Raw genomic sequence first — 16,896 nt, forward strand, 5'->3', positions numbered from 1 at the left:
CCTCGAGCTTCCCGCAAGGTTTGAATTTCGCGGGCTGGAACCGGTGGATCAGGTCCCGGATGTAATGTTGATCGAACTGAAGGTGGGTCATTCCTGAGGCTCAGATATTAAAAATTGTTTACTCTCAGGTAGACAAAGACCGACAGCCTGAGTTTCGGAATTTCACGACTGAGAAAAATGCAAAGGCGACTTTCTTACTGAGACGAAAGCTTCATAAAAATTAGATAACAACTCGGTCGATAAAATTAGTTTGATTAGCTTCCAATCTGCCTATGATATTGGTGACCTTACCGCATTGGATTCTTAAACTTTCGTGCGCTTGCTCTAAACCCCACCTACTTTCAACACCCTCCTGACAAGCTAAACGTTTGGATAGGTATTTTAACATCTTGTTTTCTGCCTTGCTGTCAGATTTTGTTCGTTGACGTTGCCGTGAAGCGCCGAGGGACCTTCTGATAAGTTGAATGTATGATCTCAGCGTAAGTTGTTCTTTATTTGAAATTTCTAGCGTTGTCGTACTTCAGGTTTTTTTTCTGTTGAATTGGCACATTCGTATAGAAAACGATTGTACAAATTCATTACACGGTTTACTGCATTTTAAAAGCGCCAATTTGGAAACGATTGGATAAAGTTAGTAAACCACGTAACTCAATATTAACATTGGAAAACTTGATATTCAATTTAAGAATGTTGTCGCAAGCGTAATTATAATTCACAAATAGCAATCCGAACAGAGCAAAATATGTATAATACATAATATGTTTTGACTTCTGGCTTAAACTTAATTTGCTGAGGCGTGTTTATGCTTTATAGGTCACTAGTGAAGAAATGGGAATTAAGTTTACATGTTACGTTTTGATTAGTTCAATTCACATGGCTTTTCTTTATTTTATCAAACACTAGGACAATGGATCTCTTATCATTACTGTATTACTGTCTAGTGATTTACGTGATCGTGCAGTTTATTCGGTTCTTGAGAGCTGATGGAGATTTGACATTGTTATGGTGTGAATGTTTTGGAAACAAGCCAGGTACAGAGATTGTAATTTTACTTCTATGTTCAGTAATTAATCTACTTCAAATAATGTTGTAAAAATTAATCATTGCACCAATACAAACTCACTTCAGATTTCACTGAACTCTACCTTTATTGACAAATTTCCATCCTTTAAACTTTCTACCTTAAACTATGTCCCCAGCCTGAAAAAAAAACTCTAAGTAACCATGCCCGTCATAATTCTGTAAACTTCTCTCATTTCCCCATATTCTTTGATGTTCAAGTGACATAATGAAAACATCCAAATCTAATACGTGGTTTATATTAATTGGCAAATTTCAGCTTAATAGCATTAGGAATTTTACAATGAACTCCGTTATCCTGGATTAAGTAGTTTGAAAATCCAGGAATGTTCCTGATACCATCTGGAGGGAAATCTAGTAACTGCAGTAACTCTCCATAGTTTCAACCCATATAAGGCACAATCTGTGAAGAAAAATCAAGTTCATCTGGCAATTCATAACATTAACATCAATTTTCATGTCATTCACAATCTTGGCATTTATAGCGTCATAGAGATGTACAGCATGGAAACAGACCCTTCGGTCCAACCCATCCATGCCGACCAGATATCCCAGCCCAATGTAGTCCCACCTGCCAGCACCCAGCCCATATCCCTCCAAACCCTTCCTATTCATATACCCATCCAAAAGCCTCTTAAATGTTGCAATTGTACCAGTCTGCACCACTTCCTCTGGCAGCTCATTCCATACACCTACCACCCGCTGCATGAAAAAGTTGCCCCTTGGGTCTCTTTTATATCTTTCCCCTCTCACCCTAAACCTATGCCCTCTACTTCTGGACTCCCCAATCCCAGGGAAAAGACTTTGCCTATTTACCTTATCCATGCCCCTCTTAATTTTGTAAACCTCTATAAGGTCACCCCTCAGCCTCTGACGCTCCAGGGAAAAAAGCCCCAGCTTGTTCAGCCTCTCCCTATAGCTCAAATCCTCCAACCCTGGCAACATCCTTGTAAATCTTTTCTGAACCCTTTCACAACATCTTTCAGATAGGAAGGAGACCAGAATTGCATGCAATATTCCAAAAGTGGCCTAACCAATGTCCTGTACAGCTGCAACATGACCTCCCAACTCCTGTACTCAATACTTATATTGTCATTGTGCACAACTCTCTGCTTTCAATCAAATAGTCCACTAACAATTACTGTCAAGTTTATTATGGCCCATGGCTAAGTTATCGGCTAAAGTTTGCCAGTCATCAAGCACCTATCTATTCTAATCCATTTTCTAGCACTTGGCCTGTAGCCTTGTATGCTATGATGTTTCACGTGCTTAACTAAATACCACTAAAATGCCTTGAGTGTTCCTACCACTCTTTTTAGGCAGAGTTCCCTGTATAAACCTGCAGCTCCTTACCTTAAGGCTATGTCTCCTGGTTGCTGACCCTTCTACTAAGGGTACATGAGGTTAACCATCCCCATGTTGTCCCTCATAGCTTTGTAAATCTCTCTTAAGTCTCCCTATATTATATTATATTCTATTCTTCATTCGCTATTCTAAGGAAAACCACCCCAGGCTATCTCGTCTCTTTCTTGGGCTGAATCTCTCCAGCTCAGTCTACATGTTGGTAAATAAAAATCGAAAGAACTGCAGATGCTGAAACTCTGAAACAAAGACAGAAATTGCTGGATAAGCTTCGCAAGACTGGCAGCAAATGTGGAGAGAAAGCAGAGTTAATATTTTGGATCTAGTGATCTTTTTTCAGAATAATTCATCCAGTGTATTCAAATCCCACAAGAGTCCCAAATCCTAGTTAATGCTATTATTGGCTAGTCACATTTCAAACTGAAATCTGCCTTGATAGATTTTTTAAAAATAAGTTAAGATGGTCTTTCACTGACACATAAGCCTGCAATAATGTAGATCTGGTTTTAACAAACAAACAGAAGTTTGTAAAAGAAAGGTTGACCAAGCTATTTACATATAACACAATTTGAAAGATTTTGAATTACACAAAAATACAATCCCTTCTATCTCAGTATGGTAGAAAATCTCATTTTGTGCTAATGACATCTATAGCTTTTAACATGGCTGTTTCTTTTCAATTCCCAATTTAGCAATTTCTTTTCCTTGGTTAGTTCCACAACTAACTTACTTGACTTCAAGTAACCATTTCAGGATTTAACCAAAGACTTTTGATCTGGAACTTCCACACTGATTTTTTTTAACAGTGAAGTAAACCATTTCTTAACAATTCTAAACCATCTTCCTTTTTCAGGTTTGTGTGTGTTTCTTACATGTAACTTCCTTCAAGATATCTGTGAACTGAAAACAAAAACTTCCCCAGCAATGAGTTTACCCCTTAAGCCAAAAACAAATCCCTTACATTTCCAAACTGAAAACAAGCTCATGCACCTCTACTATTTTACTTTGTCTGCTTGTAAAACTGTCCCTATGCAAACAAATTACCATTATCACCCCTTTTACATTGGCTTTTAAATCTTCATAGCTCTCAAAGTACTGACAAGTTGTTCATTACACTACTCTTGTATATGCAGACCAAACCCCATGTGCCACTAGTTCAAAATCCAAATTCTCAAATAAATGATTGTTTATATTTATGTAAATGTGACACATTGCATCAAGGTAGTGGGATACTATTGCATGGAGGTGGATTTGGAAGGTGCTGCAGAAGGAGCCTTGGTGAGTTATTGCAGTGCATCTTGGAGATGGCACACATTATTGCCATTATACATTGATGAAGGAAGTAAATGTAAATGGGTGGTGTGTCAATTGACCACACAGCTTTTTTTTCTGAATAGTGTTGAGCTTCTTGATTGGAGCTGCACTCCTCTAAGAAGCTCATCTTAGGTATGCAGAGATCTGTTGTGGTAGATGCCTACACAATTTTCCAATCTTGAGCATTTGTTTTACATCAACAAAAATGCAAGATCTAGGGGTCTTTATTTGAAATATTTCTGCTATCATTAAGACTCAACTTATTCATGAATGGAAATTAATAGTTTGTAAAGGTATTTTTGATAGTCAAGGAATAACATTTACAAGCTAGGTATTTAATATTCAATAGAAGACAAACTCTACAAGAAAGTGGTATGGATAACGGGGGCCTCTTCTGGAATTGGAGAGGAGCTGGCATATCAACTAGCAAAATTAGGAGCTTTTTTGGTGCTATCTGCTAGGAGAGTTGCTGAACTGGAACGAGTTAAACAAAACTGCCTTGGTAAGTAAAATATTTTTAATGATCGTATAGATTACTGGAAAAGTAAATTTAGTATGTAACTAAAGGAAATTAATTAGTTGTGCTGTTCACTATCCTTGGAGATTGAAACAGAGTTGAAGAGTTGTGAAATAATTTTAGCACTATCAGCGTTTGTAACGGATGTAAGTAAAGTTTCTTCTTGTGAACTGCCTGAAATTATCTTTCTTTGCCTCAGTTGAAACGCTAGACTTTTTTTTCATTTTTCCTCTATTCATCAGTTCCTGATGAAGGGCTTATGCCCGACACGTCGACTCTCCTGCTCCTCAGATGCTGCCTGACCTGCTATGCTTTTCCAGCGCCATAGATTTCAATTCTGATCTCCAGCATCTGCAGTCCTCAGTTTCTCCTTAAATCTTTCATGCCCAGGCGTCATTTACATGAAGAAAGCTGTCACCATCCTCTTGATCCAATTGTTAAGAAATAAAGAGCAGTATCACCCTTATCCAATTATCTCTGTCTGCATGGCTTCCAATGAGTATTATAGGTAATGTGCACTTCCCAGCAGTGATTTTGTTAGCAGCAATGCTGAGATCATCACTGTCAGTCTGCATGTAATTGGAGTTTCCTGCAGTGTGTTGCTCACCACTGTGCTCAGTGATAAATGGCGTATGATAACCCATCAGTCGAGAAAGGGGTCAAAGTGACAGTATAGGTTTTCAGTTAGATGTACTTTCAACTACAAGATGGTTATATGATTGAATAACATAATCATATGTATTAGTTTGAATATGATTGGATCATGCTGTTATGCGTACCACAATGGTATGTAGACTATTATTATTGTTAAGATAGATATTTGTATAAGTAAAAATGTAATGTTTTGGAAATTATCTGTAGAAATAGTTGGTCGGAAGCCTTATATGTAAAAATATAAGAGTTTTGGTTTTGTAATAAAGATTTTCAGCAATATGCCACTTTTTGATTTATTCATCTCTGATGCATGCGTGAATAAACTTTTAAGCAACCCGAGTCTTGTCTGGCCTAAGTGGGGAAAAAAGGTTTAATAGCTCACTTACTAGGCTGATGTGGCTCAGATTAGCCATTACCTTTTGGGGTGGCTTGACATCAGGTGGGGATCTTAGACGAATGAGACCAATAAGATCTGAATTGGGGTCACTGAGCCAGGTTGGGGACCTGAAGTTTTACAAAGTTGGAGTTTGGCAGAACATGGGTGTGTATTAGAGGGACTTGGAAAAATCGAGTCTTCAGTCTGAGTAGGTCGCAAAAAGGCAGTCAATTCAGGTCATGAGCGTCCCAGAACAGGACGTTCCTTAGATAAAGTTAAACAGCCCCACAAAGAAGCAGATCATTCTCTGTTGAAATCTAGGATATTGGAATTAAAAGGGCAATTCTTCAAACAACAGGTATTGGTCATACTCCAGATGAGTGGAGACAAACATCTGTATCATTACTATGTACTATAGCTGGTGTTTCTGGAATTTAGAATAATTTGTGTATCTCGCTCCTATAAAGGAGTTGGGAGGTCATGTTGTAGCTGCACAGGACATTGGTTAGGCCGCTTCTGGAATATTTTGTGAAATTCTGGTCTCCCTGCTTTAGGAGGGATGTTGTGAAACTTGAAAGGATTCAGAAAAGATTTACAAGGACGTTGCCAGAGTTGGAGGGTTTGAGCTAAAGGGAGAGGCTGAATAGGCTGGGGCTATTTCCCTGGATCGTCGGAGGCTGAGGGGTGACCTTATAGAAGTTTATACAATCATGAAGGGCATGGATAGGATAAATAGACAAGGTCTTTTCCCTGGGGTGGGGGAGTCCAGAAAATTAGAGGGCATAGGTTTGGGGTGAGTGGGGAAAGATTTAAAAGGGACTTAAGGGACAACTTTTTCATATATGGAATGGTGCGTGTATGGAATTCTCCTGCTCTTTGGATGCTGCCTGACCTGCTGCACTTTTCCAGCAACACATTTTCAGCTTTATTTCAAGGGGGTTAGAGTATGAAAAATTGGGTTTTACTGCAACCGTACAAGTTGCTGGTGAGATACCGGTGTCCCGTGAACAGTATGTGTCCCCTTGTTCAGAAACTATATCATTTCATTGGCGGCCGTTTGGAGAATGTTCACCGAGGTTGATCCCCAATATGGAGGGATTGTCTTTTGAGCAATAGTTATTAAAATTTAGAAGAATGAGAGCAAATTTCATTGAAACAAAGTTAAAAATCACACAACAAAGATGATAATCCAGCACGTTTATTTGGAAGCACTAGCTTTAGGAGCGCTGCTCCTTCATCAGATACCTGATGAGGAGCAGCGCTCTGAAAGATAGTGCTTTCAAAGAAACCTGCTGGACTATAACCTAGTGTAGTATGATTTTTAACTTTGTTCACCTTCGTCCAACACCGGCTCCTCCACTTCATTGAAACAAGTAGGATTATTAAAGGGCTTGACAGTATAAATGCTGAGAGGATCCATGGGAGATTCTAAGACAAGAGGATATCATCTCATAATTAAGGAGTGCCAATTTAAGACTGAGATGAGGACGAATTTCTTGAAGAATATGAGTCTTTGGAATCCCTTGCAACTGAGAACTGTGGGATCGGGTTAAGGTCTTAAGCCAACATAGAGCTTGCAAATGCAAGATAAAAATATTGGGAATTTAGAATTGCAGCTGTAAGACTGAGAATGTTTGTTTTGTTTCAAATCCAGACTTCCATTGTCAAATAAGAGATGATAAACTTTCGAGCTTGTCAGTTCTGATCAATGAGTTATAATCTGTTAATTGATTAAATGTAACTCTTTTCTTTTAGAATTGATGTAATCAACCTTATTATAAATCGTAGAAATTAATGTGCTTCATGTTTTGGGCAAGGTATAAGAAACGTTAAACTGTTTTTAAGATTTCATGCAACATAATCAATCCAGAGAAAAACAAACTGTTAATGATGAAGTATCTGATTTTTTGCAGGAACTTTATCAATTAAGTGCTGGGATTAAGACATGAGTTCAAGACATCGAAATCATTGCGTCCAGATTACATAAGCTTCCCTTTTCCTTTAACAAAGAAGCAAAGAATATTTATTTTTTCTTAAAAACTGTGATGCTAGAAGTCAGAAACAAAAAAAAATTGCTGGAAAAACTGCTGATCTGGCAACATCTGTAAAGAGAAAGCAGAGTTAAATCTTAGTGTCCAAATCTTCAGATTAGCTTTGAAGGGTCACTGGACCTGAAATAAATCTGCTTTCTCTCCACATGTGCAGTCAGACTTGCTGACGTTTTTCCAGCAATTTCTGCTTTAGTTTTTGAGCAAAGAATAGTTATTTTAGCAAACTAATAACACACCTGATGAAGAGAATGGACTCCTCAGTGACAATGTCAGCCAGTCAGACCTTAGTGGGTAGTGACTTTGGTCAGTGTCCATCACCCTGAAGAGCTAATTAGCGATGAATCATGCAGTGCTTAAACTAATCAGTGTCATACTTGGTTTGGTCAATCAGAATGACTTATATAATTGATTATGCTATATGGAGCTTGGAAAGAATTAATAAACAATGGCTTTTGGTGACTAAGCCCGTGGTGAGAGTTTGTGATCCTGCTTCTGCCTCAGAATGCGGGCCCCATTATTTGGCCTACTTGGATGTTTGCCAAGAGCCAATAGGCGGGACTGAAAGGGAAGGGGTAGGGGACGAAATTATAGGTTGTTTGGTATTTGTCAGTATGTGCCAAAAGACTAGGGTTTCTAAAATTTACTAAAGGGTTAAATTCACCTTTCAAGTGTGAACAAGATCACCAAAAAGAAGTTGTAAGAGAGTACAAACTTCTGAGATACCACATTCCAGTGCTGCACTCAATGGAACAATTAACCAGTGTCACAAAAACTATGGTCGACTGGTATGTGAGCTTTTGCAAGGAGTATAAATGAAACACTATACACTGTTGGAGCACTTTCATTTTGTTATATTTTTACTTTTTGTTTCCATTTCCAATATTTTACTGTAAGATCCTCCAAATATTTAGATCTTAGAAATTCTTCATCTAGTAGGGGAATATTCCAAGTATCATAAATTAATCAAACATCACTAAGACTGAAGATTTTAGATTGGAATTGCCCTCTTAGGTACACCACCCTCTTCTTGATCTGTGCTTTGCAAAGGACATTTTTTAAAATGTACAGTTTTACTTTGTAAATTAAGAAAATATTTAAATATAAATGCTCTACAGGAATGTTAAAAATGATTTCACGTGGATATTGTTGTCAGTAAGGACTTAAATATTATCAAGTTGGCTGACCTTTGGAAACTGCTATCATGTTGTATATTTTACCATGAATATGGACTCTCTTATTTGGCTTTTGTGTCAATCATCAACAGTACTGTTCAATGTTCTACCCTTTGAACTTTCCAAATTTAGACTTGTTTCATGGCAATCCTGCAAATTTTGAATGAGACAAAGAGAAAAACCTATTTGACTATTGTGCCTGTCAGTGTTGCCTAATTAGTCACTTTCTTTTACTCCAGCTTATTTCTCATAGCTCTCTAAAACCCAGTTTTAGAAAAGTTTAGTATCCTAACTCATATATTCAATGTTCTGACCAATGAAGGCAAGCTTGCCAAATGCCGTCTTCATTGCCCTGTTTATCTGCAACTCCACTTTTGAGAAACTATATATCAGCACCCCTAGGTCTCTTTGTTCGACAACACTCCCCAGGGGCCTACCATTAACTGTAAATGTCCTGCCCTGGTTTGCCTTACGTATGACCTCACATTTATCTAAATTAAACTCCATGGCCTACTCTTTACCAACTCGCCTGTCCTGCTGCTTTCAGAGGATTTGCATGCATGCACTCATAGTGATTGGAACGAGGTCAGCCAGATGGACCTCATAGAATTCAAAGTTCCCTATTTGGGGCTGTTAATCTGGACCAGTCAGGGAGTCCTGGCTGACCAGAATCTCAGGAGTTCTGTTCACTCTAGGAGCCAGCTCTGAGCTGGCTGGATTAATGTCATGTACTATGCATGTGTGAAAAAAGAAAGGATGACTTGGTGATGGGATACTAGATTTTGTGGAATTATTTCAACACTGTCTGGGTGTCCTAGGTTCTGACATCCCAAGGTATGACAGGAAAAATAATTTCACTGCAGAAATGCAAAATATTCAAAACGATTACCTGCTAACTCTCCGGATAAGACTTTAAAATGGGGTAGAGTGTTTTGTGTCTCAAGTTTCAAGTTCAAATTTGTTATGTTTCAAATTTTAATCATGGTATGATTTTTAGTTTAACTATTTATTAATAGCTATATTTTAGGCAAGGCTTTAAAAATGAAAACCAAAAGAATGAAATGATTTAGCATAAAATATTCATTTGTTTTAGTATTCACTCAGTGAATATGACTTGTTTTGTAGATCATAGCAAGCTACGAGTAAAGGACATTCTTGTTCTGCTACTTGACCTGAATGTAAGCAGTTCCCACAAGGATGCGACAAAAAGTGTTATCCAGTACTTTGGTAAAGTACGTTTCCTCATGATTTTCCATTTATTATAAGACCATAAGACAGAAGTAGAAGTAGGCAATTTGGCCTATCAAGTTTGTTTTGTTATTTGTTGTGACTGATATGTTTCTCTATCCCACTTTCCCACCTTCTCCGTGTAACCCTCAATCCCCCTAACAATCAAGAACCTATCTATCTCTGTCTTGAACAGACTCAGTGTCTTCGCCTCCATAACCTTCACTGGCAAGTGAGTTCCATAGGCTCACCACCCTCTGACTGAAGAAATTCCTCCTCCGCTCAGTTCTAAAGGGTTGTCCCTTCATTCTGTGGCTATGCCCTCAGGTCCCAGTCTCCTCTACTAGTGAAAAACTCTTACCCACTTTCACTCAATCCAGACCTTTCTGTAGGTTTAATAAAAATCTCTTCCCTCTCCCTCTCTATTGTCTCTATGTCTCTCCCTGTCTGTTTCTTCTCTCACCCTGTCCACCCTTGACACCCCAAAAAAATCCTTTTTAAACTGAGTACAGATCGAGAATCCTCAGACAGTACTCATGATAAACCCTTTATCCCCAGCATCATTCTTGGAAACAATTTCTGGATCTCCAAGGCCATCTTTCCATAGATACTGGGCCTAAAACTACTCTCAATATTCCAAATGCATCTGACCAGAGACATAAACAGCTCAGCAGCATATTTCTGCTCTTGTATTCTGGCCCTCTTGAACTAAATGCTAATATTTCATTTGCTTTCCTAAATGTCAACTGAATGCATGTTAATCATAAGAGAATTCTGTAGTGGGGCTTCAAGGCTCTTTGTGCTTCAGATTTCTGAAGCCTTTCCTTGTTTAGTAAATAATCTATCTTCTTCCTACCAAAGTGCATAACCCCACACTTACCAATGTGATATTCTTTGTCCACTCTCCTAGTCTGCCCAAGTCTTTCTGCAGCCTCGCTACTCCCCCAGCACTACCTGTCTCTCCACCTATCTTGTCATCTGCAAACTTAGCAATAATACTCTTAGTTACTTTGTCCAGATTGTTAATTCATAAAGTGAATAGTTGTTGTCCCAACACAGATCCGTGTGAAACTCCACTACTCTTTGGCTGCTATCCACTTCATGCCAGAACCTTGTCCCTTACACCATGGGCTATTGTCTTACTTAGCAGCCTCCTGTGTGGCACCTTGTCAAAAGGTTTCCTGGAAATCCAAATAGACCACACTGACTGGTTCAACTCTCATCTAACTTACTCATTACCTCCAGCAGACATGACCTCCCCTTGCCAAATATGTCTCTGTTTTACCATGTACTTCCAAGTACTCCACAATCTCCTCCTGAATAATAGATTAACTTCTTATCAACAATCTAGGTCAAGCCTATAGTATCCAACCTTTGACAAGTCTTCTGCCTGCCTCCCCTCTTAAACAGGGATGTTACATTAACCACTTTCCAGTCCTCTTGGACCCTCCCTGACTCTTGTGATTCCTGAGAGATTCCACAAAGTCCTCTGCTATCTCTTTCAGAATTCTGCAATGATTTAGCAACCTTCTGACATTTTCAGCTTCCCCAACACTTTCTCCTTACTGATGGCCACTACACTCACTTATGCCTCTGACTTTTTTTTAAGTTCTAGCATGCTTCTGTTTTCATCCACCATGAAGATTGATGGAAAGTACCAATTCAATTTCTCCACCATTTCTTTGTTCCCCATTACCACTTCTCCAGCCTTATTTTCTAGTGGTCCAATGTCCAGTCTTGCCTCTGTCTTGACATTTTTAGATATTTAAAACAACTCAAGCAATATTTTATATTACAAGCTAGCTTACTCTCTTATTTCATCTTTTTCTGGATTAGATTACTTACAGTGTGGAAACAGGCCCTTCGGCCCAACAAGTCCACACCCACTCGCTGAAGCGCAAACCACCCAGACCCATTCCCCTACATTTACCCCTTCACCTAACACTACGGGCAATTTAGCATGGCCAATTCACCTAACCTGTGCAAACTCCACACAGAGAGTCGCCTGAGGTGGGAATTGAACCCAGGTTTCTGGCACTGTGAGGCAGCAGTGCTAACCACCGTGGCACCCTTCTTTCATCCTTCACGTATCTCCCCGTCCCCGCTTTTTTTCTCTGTTATCCTCTGCTGCTTTTTAAAGGTTTCTTAATCCTCAGGTTTTCCCACTAATCTTCACCACATTGTATGCCTTTTATTTTGCTTTCATGCAGTCCCTGACTTCCTTGTGGTTGCCTTGATATATCCTAAATATGTTTTTTCTTTCTTGGGATGAATTTCTGCTGTATCTCCCAAATTGCCCCCAGAAACCCCTTCCATTGTTATTGCGTTATCTTGCCTGCTAGGCTTTCCTTCCAGTCAATTCTGGCCATCTCCTCCCTCAGGTCTTTGCAGTTATATTTTACTGAATTGTAATACCATTATATCTGATTCCAGTTCCTCCCTCTCAAATTGTAGTGTGAATTCTGTCATGGTCACTTCAACCATAGGGGTCCTTCACCTTAAACTCCCCAAACAGGTATGATTCATTACGCATCACCAATCCAGAGTTGCCTGTACTGTAGTGGGCTATACTACAAGCTGCTCGAAAACAACTGTCTTGTAGACCTTCCATAAATTCCTTTCCTTGAAATCAGTTGCCAACTTGATTCATCCCCAGTCGACCTGCATATAGAAGTACCCCATAATCATTGTAATAGTGTCTTTCCTTGCTCCTGATTTATTTTCTGCCGCACATCCTTACGACTGCTAGGAGGTCTGTACACAGCTCCCCTCAAGGTCTTTTTTTTCTCTTTGTGGTTCCTCAACTCTACCCACACCACACAAATTCTGACTGTCACTATTAAATTGATAGCAAGAAGTGTTAGACTCAAAAATACTAGAGAAACAAAATATGAAATTGATAGCAAAAATGTTGTTTCTTACTAAAAAGGCATCCTTGCCCCCCTCTGCCCATCTGCCTGTCCTTTCAAATAGGACATATATCCTTGAATATTTAGTTCCTGGCCCTGATGCCCTTGCAGTCACATCTCTGTGATACCCATAACCTCAGACCTGCCAAATTTAGTGCATATTAAAATCTCATTTGCCTTGTTTCATTTACGTACTGCACCCACTTTACCTCTGAGCATCCCCTCTCTGCTTCCATTTTTCTCTCTCACACACACGCACAGATGTACACAGCATGTCCCATTGGAACAGTGTCCTGCTTCCTCGATATTTTGCCAGTGTCCCATGAATTCAAACTCTTTGAACCACATGTTTAGCTCTTTAATCTTGTTGACCTTGTGCCAAATTATTTGTGGCTCAGGTAGTAATCTGGAGATTGTCTTTTTGTTCTTTTTTTTAAATTTAGCCCCTAGCTGCTCATATTCCCAGCAGAACTTCTTTTCTCTTCCTACCTATATCATGGCACCTACATGGACCATGACAACTGGGTCTTCCCTTCCCACTCGAAGTTCCTTTGCAGTCCAGATGAGATATCCTGAATCCAGGCACCATGCAGGCAACAGAGCTTTAGGAATTCTCAATCCTGGTCAGAGAGTGTCTATTCCCCTGACTGTATTATCCGCAATTACAATTTCATTTCTCTTTGAATGGCATCCTGTACCATGGTGGCATGGTCAGTTTGCTCATCCTCTCTACAGTCCCCACTCTCATCCACACATGGAACAAGTGTCTCAAACTATTAGATATCCCTCTATCTCCTGCATTCCTTTACCAGTCTCACTAGTAAACATACCACTGATCATGTACAAGATGGTTAATCTAAGGGGTGTGACTGTATCCTGATATAGTGCCCAAGTAACTCCTTTCCTCCCTGATGTGTTCAAAGATTGTGAGAAGATTTGTAGCTTGGGTGCTCGTTGTTATGGTTCTGTTCACCGAGCTGGGAATTTGTGTTGCAGACGTTTCGTCTCCTGTCTAGGTGACATCCTCAGTGCTTGGGAGCCTCCTGTGAAGCGCTTCTGTGATGTTTCCTCCGGCATTTATAGTGGTTTGAATCTGCTGCTTTGCAGGAACCGGAGTTGTTTGTATGTGGTGCTAAGGCGGTTGGCACAGGATTCCCATTTCCTGGCTTGTCTTAGCGTTCCTCGCCCGTGGGTGTTCAAAGTTTGTGAGAAGATTTGTAGCTCAGGTGCTCGTTGTTGTGGTTCTGTTCGCTGAGCTGGGAATTTGTGTTGCAGACGTTTCGTCTCCTGTCTAGGTGACATCCTCAGTGCTTGGCAGCCTCCTGTGAAGTGCTTCTGTGATGTTTCCTCCGGCATTTATAGTGGTTTGAATCTGCCGCTTGTTTGTGTCGCATTGTTTGAAATTCAAATGCTAGCTCATCAGCTCTGAGCCGGAATTCCTTGAGCAATCAACACCTCCTATAGATGTGATCACTATGAACCACAATGGGATCCTCCAGAACCCACATCATGCAGGTACAACACAGTGCTGGACCAGAATCTTTGTTTTAATTACTTAGTTCTTAATTTAATTTTTACAAGTTTCATACTGGTCCTCTGGTTTGTAGCCTGTAAATATTTCCTCTATTTATCTTCAGTCTGAAAGTAATAGTCAAATTAATAGCTATCACCAACCAGTGAACTTGTGGTTTATCTGTGATGAAAATCTTTTGTGCTGGACTTAGATCCTGGTCTTCAGTTTAACCTGTTCAAAAAAAAACCTTGCAAATTATGAGCTAAAAAAGGAAGCAAAAATATAGCTCGTGGCGCTCGAGAACCATAAATAGAATGGTGGTATACTGCAAGGATCTGTTTTGGGGCCACTGCTGTTTGTCATTTTTATAAATCACCTGGATGAGGGCGTGGAAGGATGGGTTAGTAAATTTTCAGGTGACACTAAGGTTGGTAGAGTTGTAGATAGTGCCAAAGGATGTTATGGGTTACAGAGGGATAAGCTGCAGAGCTGGCCTGAGAGGTGGCAAATGGTGTTTAAAGCGGATAAGTGTGAGGTGATTCATTCACTTTGGAAGGAGCAATAGGAATAAAGAGTACTGGGCTAAGGTAAGATTCTTGGTAGTGTAGATGAACAGAAAGATCACGGTGTCCATGTGCATAGACCCATAAAAGTTGCCACCCAGGTTGATAAGGATGTTAAGAAGGCACACAGTGTGTTAGCTTTTATTGGTAGAGGGATTGAATTTCGGAACCAGGAGGTCATGCTGCAGCTGTATAAAACTCTGATGCGGCTGCACTTGGATTATTGCATAAAGTTTTAGTCACTGCGTTACAGGAAGGATGTGGAAGCTTCGGAAACTGTTCAGAGAAGGTTTACTAGGATGTTGCCTGGTATGGAGGGAAAGTCTTATGAGGAAAGGCTGACGAACTTGAGGCTGTTTTTGTTAGAGAGAAGAAGGTTAAGAGGTGACTTAGTTGAGACATATAAGAAAATCAGAGGGTTAGATAGGGTGGGCAGTGAGATGCTTTTTCCTCAGATGGTGATGGCTAGCACAAGGGGACACAGCTTTAAATTGAGGGGTGATAGATATAGGACAGATGATAGAGGTAGTTTCTTTACTCAGAGAATAGTAGAGGCGTGAAATGGCCTGCCTGCAACAATAACTCTCTAACTTTAAGGGCAGTTAAATGGTCATTGGATAGACGTATGGATGAAAATGGAATAGTGTAGGTTAGATGGCTTCAGGTTAGTTTCAGGTCGGCGCAATATCAAGGGCCGAAGGGCCTGTACTATGCTGTAATGTTCTATGTTAGAACTCAAGATAGACGAAGAGAAATCTTGAACAGGGAATACTTTATTATGCATCCTCTCAGCTCCACAGTTGGGTTTAGACTGCTTCCCCTTGTTCCATCTGACCTACTCTACAGGGTAAAATACACCCAACTACATACATAATGCCAGTACCCTTTAATATTTCTCTTAATATATCAGTTATTTACAAAACAAATTGTGGCGGTGAGGTGGGGGGGGGAGGTGGAAAGTGATCCTTCCATAATATATATGACATGATCATTCTCTCAAGGGAATGGCTATTTCTCGAAGACCGTCTCCTCATCTCAGCCTTTTTTTATAGCATAATCTCCTGGGCTTCAGAAGCTCCTATCGTTCTGCAGTTTTGTCCCTCTCTGACTGTTGTCACCTCCCTGGATACATCCAACCTGGGGTCGGAGACACTTGACTTGGTCAACACCACCGATCCCATTTGGTCTGGCTTGGTATTCTGAGGGACACCTTCTTGTTCTTGCTCTCGCTCTCTCTTTTCCTACCGCTTCCACCCCCAAACATAGTTGGTGAGGTGTGGCAACCAGCTGCCCTGCATATCTCCACCAGCCCAGTTCATCCCAAGTTTGTACTGTATATGTCAACGAACCTGTTTGAGCCAACCACAGATGGGATCAGTTTTTCCCATCCAATTCCATGCCATTGCAATCTCTCCTCTTTGGAGTACCTTTGACCATGATGTTCCTGCCCTTCCAGCAGTCTGTCTGTCTTGATTTCACTCGACCACCTCTCTGATTTCTTCCAACCACAAACATGGTTCTAAGTTGGTGGCTGAACAGTAAGGACACTGGTGAGCACTGGGTCATCATTGTGTGGTGTGTTCCTGTACATGCTGAGAAACTTGAGGGCTTTAAGGCCTGCTTCAAGATTTGAAAATATCTCTGCACCTGGCTGTTTGTCACAGGGTTATACAAAGCTGATCTCACATATCTGACTTCGTGATTTTCCAGGTAATCCTTGCATTCTTGCGCCACAAACTGTGGACGATCGTCACTCATAACTTGTTCAGGGTTCCTGAATCTGGTAAACATTTCATCTAGGTTCATCTTTTATTGCTCCAACCGATAACTGACATCATTACTGCCACTTCTGGCTACTTGGAGTGGGCATCCATGACCATTATTAACATCCATCCCTCTACTGGTCCCATGATATTGACATGAATCAGCTACCATGATTATTGAGGCCATTCCCATGGGTAAAGGGGTGACAACAGCGATGCCTTCCTTACGAATGCTCAGAATTCACATCAACTTGCTTTCTTCTCAATCTGGGAGTCTATCTTTGGTCACCAAAAGTAGATTGTGGTTGTTTCTTTCTTTCACACCACACCGGGGTTCCCTTGGTGCACTTATTTCCTCTTAACTGGGGAGAGATAAGTTTTGCATTGATACCTTG

The 16,896-nt window shown here is 40.2% G+C and overlaps 1 protein-coding gene across 2 annotated transcripts in view; it reads left to right on the forward strand.

Moving 5' to 3' along the window:
* Positions 1-16,896, forward strand: part of dhrs7 (dehydrogenase/reductase (SDR family) member 7) — a 70,160-nt gene that overhangs the window by 17,047 nt on the left and 36,217 nt on the right. The window contains exons 2-5 of one of the 2 annotated variants that reach the window (XM_087989712.1): positions 412-479; positions 904-1,031; positions 4,106-4,258; positions 9,652-9,758. In XM_087989712.1, coding sequence (XP_087845838.1) covers positions 469-479; positions 904-1,031; positions 4,106-4,258; positions 9,652-9,758 — 399 coding nt within the window. In that variant the 5' untranslated portion in view covers positions 412-468. Of the gene's footprint in view, positions 1-147; positions 480-903; positions 1,032-4,105; positions 4,259-9,651; positions 9,759-16,896 lie in introns of those variants that run through there. The other variant, XM_043698466.2, reaches the window with a different exon arrangement.

Source organism: Chiloscyllium plagiosum, unplaced genomic scaffold (assembly GCF_037043375.1).
Source record: "Chiloscyllium plagiosum isolate Xiang-an unplaced genomic scaffold, Cpla_swu_hap1 HiC_scaffold_8, whole genome shotgun sequence".
Classification (NCBI taxonomy): Eukaryota; Metazoa; Chordata; class Chondrichthyes; order Orectolobiformes; family Hemiscylliidae; genus Chiloscyllium; species Chiloscyllium plagiosum.